The sequence below is a fragment of the Triticum dicoccoides genome, chromosome 3A (assembly GCF_002162155.2).
Source record: "Triticum dicoccoides isolate Atlit2015 ecotype Zavitan chromosome 3A, WEW_v2.0, whole genome shotgun sequence".
Classification (NCBI taxonomy): Eukaryota; Viridiplantae; Streptophyta; class Magnoliopsida; order Poales; family Poaceae; genus Triticum; species Triticum dicoccoides.
The window spans coordinates 291,634,516-291,643,851 of record NC_041384.1 but is presented as its reverse complement, the minus strand read 5'-3'; the positions used below and the strand labels follow the sequence as shown (position 1 = coordinate 291,643,851).

Genomic DNA, 9,336 nt, shown 5'->3' with positions numbered 1-9,336 from the left:
CGTGACACCCACAAGAGGTTTGCTCCATGCTCCCAAGAGGCGACCAGCTGAACGCGCCACCCCCTGCTCCGCCATTGCCGCCATCCAGATGAATTGCTGCATCGGTGTTTATTTTGATGATTGTTCCATCAGGGGATAAATAAAAAAAATATTACTAGTAGATAAACAACCTAATTACCACATAAAAAAATACTACTAGTAGTAGATAAACAACCTAATGACCACACAAAAAAACCATATTTACCACGTTCGTTAAAAAAAAACCATAATTACCACGCCATTATCCAATCCCGACCACCTCGTCGTCCATTTTTTTTTCCGAGAGTACCCTCCTCCATTTCTAATCCTCCTCGCACCTCCGTCGTCGTCTAAGGATCGAGCCGGTGGAGAGCGGTGAAGATGATGATGACGCGGGCATCGATGGGCGCCATGGATGGGGCCGCGTTGGATGAGGTGGTTCGGCGGCTCGTCGAAGGGGGCCGCGGCGGGCGCCAGGTCCAGCTGTCGGAGGCGGAGATCCGCCAGCTCTGTGTCGAGGCCAAAAGGGTGCTCCTCTCGCAGCCCAACCTCCTGCGCATTCCCGCGCCCGTCAAGATCTGCGGTGAGCACCGGCCTCAAGGCCCCTCCACTACCCTCTGATTCGGGCATACCATACGCGCGCCCTCCTCTTTGTGGCGCGTTTGCGCATTTGGGCCGTATATGCCTGATTCCCAGAGATGGATTATTTATGTTCGATTTTTCCCGATGTCTGGCGCATAAGGTTGATTCGGGGTATTGACTGTTGAGACCCGGTAACGTTTTCTGTAAGAACAAGTATACTCTGTTGAAATATTGACATAAGGTATGATGTCTGAAATTTAGGAATCTGAAATGTCCAATTTAAGAATCTTGGCCGGTGTTCTTGCAGCGTGGTCAATGGCCAGAGTTGGTAGTCTTTGCTCTATGGGTACACTTGTGTTATCCTTTTATACATTTTAGGATGATAAGTGGTTTAAATTTGAAATGTCCAATTGGAAGGATCTACTACTGACATAACCCTAATAATTACTAAAAGGTAGGTAAAGGTAGACAACAATATTCTTCTACCCTTTATTGAGAGGGTCAGCCCCTTTATATAGTACACAAGACTTGACCGAGAGGCCGGTAAGTCTATCACAAGTCTAATCCAACTGCTAAATCGATTGGACTCTTTCCTAACAAAGTTTTTTCGTGAATACACAGGTTGCGTATCTTTTCATTGATAGAAGGGTAGAATAGTACAAATGGGCGTCCCTCAGCTACGTGGCAAATGCATAAACCTCTTGACACTTCATCTGCGTGTGCTACCCTATGTCATGACAATTATGACTTTGCTGTTTGACGACTGTGTTTGTTATGTGTAACACAACTATTTCAAGATTTTGCATTCTTAAAGTTACTGACACGATGATCATTTTGTTTCAATGTAGTTAGTAATAATTTTTCTTTGTAAGTTTTTTCTGTAAGACTCAAGTGCTTACTTGGTATCAAAATGGTTTTTTAATACCATAATAATAGGTTATTCATATCTTTATTCTGTTGTTTTCATTCTGAAAGGCAGTGATGCCCAACAGAACCCTATTCTTTTAATACCTTTATGAAAATCAGGTCGGTTATTTAATATTCTCAGAATAAGGACCGTCGTAAAACTGTGCACCACTTGTTGTACAAAACCCCTTTTCCATCTTTAGGAAGTACAAGTAGACTCACACATTTGGTTGAATTCGTTATGAAATCTCTTATACATATTTTTGTTGTCCTTGGCCATCTCTCCATATTTGGACTTGTCACCTGGGATCATATTTCATCCTTTTGTTACGTTTCGGAATCTGTCATTATAGAACATTCTCCCCTTTTGCCTTGTAGGTGATATCCATGGTCAGTTTGTTGATCTTCTGAGGCTGTTCGATTTGGGTGGCTATCCTCCAACTTCGACTTATCTTTTCCTTGGAGACTACGTGGATAGAGGCAAACAAAGCTTGGAAACCATATGTCTGCTTCTGGCGTATAAAGTGAAGTACCCTGATAAGGTTTTCCTGTTGAGAGGAAACCATGAAGATGCAAAAATTAACAGAGTTTATGGTTTCTATGATGAATGCAAGAGGAGATTCAATGTTCGTCTGTGGAAGATATTCTGTGATTGCTTCAACTGCTTGCCTATGACAGCGCTTATTGATGATAAGATATTCTGTATGCATGGTGGCCTCTCACCTGAATTGAATAGCTTAGATCAAATTAAGGATATTGAGAGGCCTGTTGAAATTCCTGACTATGGTCTTCTATGTGATTTGCTTTGGTCTGATCCTAGTTCTGACACACAAGGGTGGGGGGAGAGTGACAGAGGTGTTGCTTGTACTTTCGGTGCGGATAAGCTTGTAGAATTTTTGGAGAAGAATGATCTTGACCTCATTTGCCGAGCTCACCAGGTAGGCGGAAATTGCTCTACCTTACTTTTATCTTATCCATCATGGCATTTATATAACTGAAGCATGAATGTCCTCAGGTGGTAGAGGATGGCTATGAGTTCTTTGCAGAAAGGAGATTAGTCACCATCTTTTCAGCTCCAAACTACTGTGGAGAATTTGATAATGCGGGTGCTTTGTTAAGCATAGATGAAAGCTTAATGTGTTCTTTCCAGATCTTGAAGCCAAAAGAAACAGGAGCACCACATTCAAGAAAACCAATTTCAAACAAGGTAAATAATCAGGCTTCAGTTGGTTTCCCTTTCATGACCCAATATATTGGACAAGTGACAGATAGATCATCAGTGAGTTATTCTTGTTTGAACTACAATTCATGAAAAAGACATTTTATCTATATCTATCTATACCTTTATCTACCCCTATCTACAAATATAAAAAGATCCAATTAATGAACCATGTCAATCCAACGACCTAGATTGCTCCAATGGTGAGTGCTCAACATGTTTAGCGTGCAATTAATATCATACATGTTTGTGCTAATCACATAATTAACGCATATTTGATATCCTACCTAATATAAATGTGCAATTAATTTTCGTCCTAATATTAACGGGCATTGCACGTACGCATTTACTAGTTAGTATAAACTAGAGAGATACACGCGCCCTGCCGCGCGAGTTTTCTTTTGGGCGTGAATTTTTTTCCAGGCTCCTATGGCTGGTTGGTTCTTCGTGGGTTTTTCTTCAGTTATTATTCGCTCTACAAAACAGTTAAGCATGAACATTGTAAATCCTTTCTTCCTATTACAAATAAGAACAACAAAACGATGAATTCCACACGTACACACGACCACCCTTCTCCGACCCACTTACAGCCAACTTCTTTTACCGAAAAAGGCTTTCGCCCCGCTTTATAGATAAAGCCCAACACCAACAAGGTTCACCAACAAACACACACACACAGAGGTCTAACACCGCAAGTAGTCAAATAGGTTAATGCTGAGGGCACAGCTCAACAAGCCCTGAAAAACGAAAAAAGGCGCGCACACTGAGGGTGCGGCACAGCATCTAGTCTGGCTCCGGTGGTGGCGGGGGGAGCGGGGGCGCCAAGCTGAAGGCCATCGAGCGAAGGTCGGCGATGAGGTTGTTGATGATGGCCCGATCCTGGGGGTGGCTAAGCGGCCGCCAAAGCTGCAAGTATCCACACATTTTAAAGATGGCGTCAGTAGCACGTCGAAGTGGGACCTTCTGAATGCTTATTGTGAACGGTCCAGAGCGTCCAGGCGAGGACCCCAACGCAGAGCCATCTAATATGGCGGTAGCGAGGGGGGGAGGCATGGATTTCCGCAAGCAGGTCAGGGAAGTTGGTGTTACACCACTGGCCCCCAACCGTCTCGCGGAAGCAGGACCAAAGGAACCGAGCCGTAGAGCACGAGAAGATGTGGTTAGCATCCTCCATCGTGTCGCACAAGGGGCACATCCCGTTCCCAGGTCCATTCCGCTTACGGACCTCCACGCCAGTCGGGAGGCGACTGCGAATCCATTGCCACATGAAGATCCTGATCTTCAGGGGCAGGCGAATATCCCAAATCAAACTAAAGGGTTCGGGGGCCGTCGAGGGTGCAATGGCCGCGTAGAGGGATTTGGTGGAGAAGCAGCCGGAGGGCTCAAGCCGCCAAGATGTGACATCCGGGGAGCCAACGCCGTCCATAGGGAGGAGGGCGATGTCCAGCATAAGGGCGTCCCAGGCAGCAACCTCTGGAGGGCCGAAGGGGCGGCGGAAGGCGAGGCGCCCTAAGTCAATAAGGGCCGCCTCGACAGATATACGGGGGTCAACTGCAATAGTGAAGAGCGCAGGAAATCGCGCGGCCAAGGGGGAGTCACCAAGCCATCGATCAAACCAGAACAGGGTCGATGATCCGGTACCAACCGCTATGGAAGTGCCAATACGGAGAACCGGGAGCAGCTGGACGACGGCCTGCCAGAACTGGGAGCCGCCCGAGCGCTGACAGAAAGCAAGGGGCTGTCCACGGAGATACTTGTTCTGGATGATGGTGAGCCATAGACCTCCGTCACCATTGGCAATGCGCCAGAGCCAATGAGTCAGGAGGGCTATGTTCATGCGGCGGGAGGACAGGATCCCAAGACCTCCCTGGTCCTTGGGTTTGCAGATATCGGGCCAGCTAACCATATGGTACTTCTGCTTATCCCCCTCCCCTGCCCAGAAGAATCTAGATTGGTACTTGGCGATCTCCTGATGGAGGGTCTCATGGAGGCTATAGAAGCTCATGAGGAACCACAGGATGCTAGCAAGCGAGGAGTTAATAAGGATCACCCGAGCAGCCTTCGACAACCAACGCCCTTTCCAGGGTTCAACCCGATGTTGCATACGGGTCACCGTGGGGCGGAGGTCCGCCACGGTGAGGCGCGAGTCACTAATGGGGATCCCCAAGTAAGTCGTGGGGAAAGAACCCAACCGACAATTAAGTCGGTTCGCTATGGACTGTGCTTCTTCGGGGGGGAACCCGAGCACCATCACTTCGCTCTTATCGAAGTTAATGGTTAGGCCCGACATCTGTTGGAAGCACAGGAGGAGGAACTTTAGGTTAGCGATGTCCTGGACGGTGCCCTCCATAATTATGGTATCGTCCGCATATTGGAGGAGGGAGACCCCTCCCCCTCCGACTAGGTGAGGGACGACGCCGCGAATATGGCCAGCATCCTTGGCCTTATCAAGGATGGATTCCAGGGCATCAACCACCATGTTGAACAGAAACGGCGAGAAAGGGTCGCCTTGACGAACCCCACAGAGGGTGTGGAAGTAGGGCCCAATGTCCCCGTTGATGTTCACATCGGTCCGTCCACAGGAGACAAGTTGCATAACCCTAGTCACCCACCGGTCGTCGAAGCCCTTGCGAAGCAAGACTTCTCGCAAGAAGGGCTAGTGGACCGTGTCATAGGCCTTGTGGAATTTGAGCTTCAGAAACACTGCCCGATGGTGTCTCAACCGGACCTCATGGAGGACTTCGTGGAGTACCAGAACCCCATCCAGAATAAATCGGCCTTTAATGAAGGCGGATTGGTTCGGGTGGGTAATCGCATCCGCGAGCAGGGTCACCCTATTGGCGTACCCTTTGGCCAGGATCCGGAATATCACATTGATCACGGTGATTGGCCGAAATTGGCGGATTTCGGAGGCGCCCGGGACCTTGGGGATAAGGGTCACGATGCCATAGTTGAGGCGCCCAAGATCCATGGTGCCAGAGAAGAATTCTTCGAACAGGGCCATGACCTCCGGCTTGATGGTCGGCCAGAACGTCTTAAAAAACGTAACTGGCAGGCCATCCGGACCCGGGGCCGAGGAGGGGTTCATCCCTTTGATAGCCGCGAGAACCTCATCCTCGGCGAAGGGGGCCACCAAAGCAGCATTGGCCGCATCAGAAACCAAGTGGGCACCCGACCAAATGTCGGGGGCGAGACTAGCCCCACCCCGAGGGGTGGGGGTAAATAGGGCCTTGTAAAAGCCATCTACATGGGTACGAATGGCCGAGGGGCGAACGAGAGGGGTATCTCCATCCCAGAGGCAATGGATGGAGTTTCGGCGCCGGCGGCCGTTCGCCACCGCCTGGAAATAGGCGGTGTTGGCATCTCCCCGAAGTACCCACCGCTGGGTACCACGCATACGTCAGTAGGCCTCTTCATCCGTGTAGATGGTTGAGAGCTGGTCTTCAAGGTCATATCGCACCATCCACTCATCTGGGGAGATTCCAGACGTGTCAGCACGGGCATCCAGAGCTTGAATAGCCAGCAGGAGGGCCTTTTTTCGTTCTCTGAGATCCCGGCCAAGGTTTGCACCCCGCCCTTTCATGAATTGGCGGGCAAGCTTGGCACAGAAGTGCCACGAGTCAACAACAGACATGGCGCGATGAGGGGAAGAGCGGGCAGAGATCCAGCGAGCGGCAACCGCCTCCCGGAAGCCGGCCTGGTTGAGCCAGAAGAGCTCAAACCGGAAACGCGGCGGGGAGGGGGGGCGCTCGTCGGCCGTGGAGAGGAGGAGAGGGACATGGTCAGACCCGATCCGGGTAATCGCACGAAGCGAGGCCAGGGGGCAGCATAATTCCCATTCCGGAGAAACTAGGACGCGATCCAAGACGGATCGCGTCGGGTCAGCCTGACGGTTAGTCCAAGTGAAACAGGCACCCGTCCGGTCCCAGCTCACGGAGACCCAGCTCCGCGATCCAGTCATTGAATAACTGCATCCGGGGGAGGTTAATCCGGTCATTATTCTTCTCATCCGGGGATCGGATGAGGTTAAAGTCTCCGCCCACAACTACTGGGAGGAGAGAGTTGGAGATCTTCAGATGAAGCTCCTCCAAGAAGGTCGGGGAGCGGCGATGGTCCGCCGGACCATAGACAATCACGACCTGCCATTTGAAGTTGAGGGCCCGCTCGAAGATCTCCATACTCACGAAGAATTCCCCCCGATCCATGCCCCCAACCTCAAAGGTGGCATCCTTCACCCCTAACAGGATGCCGCCAGAGTGGCCAGTGGTCCCACTAGAAGGGAGCCAATGCCAAGCGAAGAGGTGAGAGCTAAGACACTCGAGTTCCTGGAGGGAGAACTCAGTGCGCATGGTTTCCTGGATGGCAATGATGTCGATGTGTTCGTCTCGTATGTACTCGATGAGTTGGCGGCGGCGGCCCTCATGGCCGAAGCCGCGAATGTTCCAAAAAAGGGCCCGCATCTAAACCCCCATGGGGGGGCTGCTTGACCCCAAGACACGGGAGGCGCTTTGTGCACGGAGAGCGGCAGTGCGAGAGCGGGTGCGGCCACGGATCACACCGTCGGCCACCGTAGGGCCCAGACCCGCGGGGGTTGCGTTCGAATCCACGGTGGGCCAGAGCAAGCACGCCCGAGTCTCAGCCAGCTTGCCATCTAAGACCTCGCGAGCCCTAATGGCCGCGATCTGTTCTAAGGGGGGACCAACCTCCCCCCTAAAAACTATGGCCGAGTCAGTAGCCACCTTGGCGAGGTGGTCAAGAGGGACGGCCTCAAGCGCGGAAAAGGAACAACTGGAAGAACTGGGGGGGACGGTATCCACACCTGACTCGAGGTTCCGGACCGCGGCCCGAAGCTCCGCACGCTCAGCGACGGACGACGCCGGGGAGTCCGCCGGACGGGTCGCATCGAGGCGGGCGCTACGGCGGGACGCCGTCACCGGCGTCGAAGTGGAGCGGGGCCGCCTGACGTACGCCACCGTCGGAGGAGGGTGAGCGGCGGTCGGAGTGGTCACGATCACAGCCACCGTCGCAGCCGGGGAGGTGGGCGGAGCGAGGTGGGCGTCGGGGGCCACCGGCGAGGGGAGCGGGGCGATGGGCTCCAGGGTGTCGCCAACCGCCACGCCCGCGGGTGGGGGGCCGGAGCTGGCGCGCCGACGGGGAGGCAGGCCCCCACCGCCACCCATGGGGACCGGGGAGGTCGAGCCAGGGGTGGCCGGGGGGTCCGGGGCCGACGGCGAGGAGTGCAGGGCGGAGACGGTGGAAGGGGAGCGCGGCGACGAAGGCGGCATGACGAGCAGGCCCACACTGGAGATGTCACTGGTCGACTCGGACGGAGGCGAAGGGGGCGCGACCGGCGTAGAGGCCAGGCGCAGTGCCACCGCGAGGTCAGAGGCCGACACCCGGGTGCGTCCCGCCCCGGAGCCGCCACGGCCTGGAGGTGGGTTGGCGGGCTCGGGGGATGGGGAGCGGGAGTGCCTAGACAAGTCCTCGTCATCCTCAGGATCCTCGGGGCGTGAGTGGCGGGACCGGCGGCGGCGGGAGCCGTCGTCGTCAGCTGGGCCGCCCCTCAAGTGGCTGTCGTCGGAGAAGCGGGGGCGACCGATGTGGTTCGGAGGCTCGGGGCAGATCTTGAGGTCGTAGCCGTCGTCGTTGAAGAAGACCCGAATCGTGGCTTGGAGCTTGGAGGAGTCCAGGCATTTCACCTTGACCCGGACCTCCTCCTCCTTGCGGAGAGAGAGCTCGTCGACCACCACCACCTTGCCTAGGAGCTTGGACATGCCGCGAATGACGCGCTTAGACCGGGCCACATCCGGCAGGCCGGCGATGAGGATCCAGGCCGTATCGAGGACCACCACGGCCTTGGGATCCCACCTCGGCTCAGAGATGTTCACCACAATCCCGTTGAGGGCCAAAGTGATGTTGTCGTTGCGGGTACAGAAGCCCATGCTCAGAGCGTCGGGGAAGATCACTGTGAAGGAGTTGGCCGCAGTGGAGGTCACCTGCCAATCCCACTTGCATCTGCACAAGTGGTTGAGCTCGGCCTCAATGAGCTCGGGGGTGGCGACGGCCTCGCCAACGATAGTCACGAGAGCCAGGAGCGAGGGGGAGGGAGGGGCAGCTCCGGGACCTCGATGTGGAAGAAGCCCATGTCCTTCGATGCCGTGGCCGTACATCATAAGCTCCTCCGTCACCGGGCGGTCCGGGCAGAGAATCGCGGGGTGGCCGGCGTCCTTGCAGAGGTAGCACGTCGGAGGGTTGGGGCAAGCCACCTGGAAGTGCCCGGTCAGTCCGCAGTTGAAACACGGCGGACCGTCCGAGGCGGAAGCGGAGCCCGGATGGGGGGCGGCCGCGCCGGCAGCGGGAGTGGCAACCGGGGGGCGAGGAGGTCCCTTCTTCTTCTTTGCGCCCTGGTGTCCCCGGTTCCCGTTTCCCCCATTGGTCGGCGGGAACGAAGCTTGGGAGCGGGGGGGTTGGTAGCGGTTGGAGGTCGGATTGGCGGTGACGGCGGGGAGGAGCTGCTGCCGGGGCGATGGGGACCGGTCCCGACGGCGAGACGGGGAGGGAGACCGCCGCCGGGAGGATTGACGAGACCCCCTGACCGGAGAACGGCCGCG

General features: G+C 54.5%; 1 protein-coding gene across 1 annotated transcript in view; it reads left to right on the top strand.

Moving 5' to 3' along the window:
* The first annotated feature begins 301 nt into the window (after nt 1-301).
* The window catches only part of LOC119268097 (serine/threonine-protein phosphatase PP1-like), an 18,648-nt gene continuing 9,613 nt past the window's right edge, over nt 302-9,336 (top strand). The window contains exons 1-3 of the mRNA XM_037549601.1: nt 302-601; nt 1,885-2,444; nt 2,522-2,713. Of these exons, the coding sequence (XP_037405498.1) occupies nt 400-601; nt 1,885-2,444; nt 2,522-2,713 (954 nt within the window). The 5' untranslated portion in view covers nt 302-399. The remainder of the gene's footprint in view (nt 602-1,884; nt 2,445-2,521; nt 2,714-9,336) is intronic.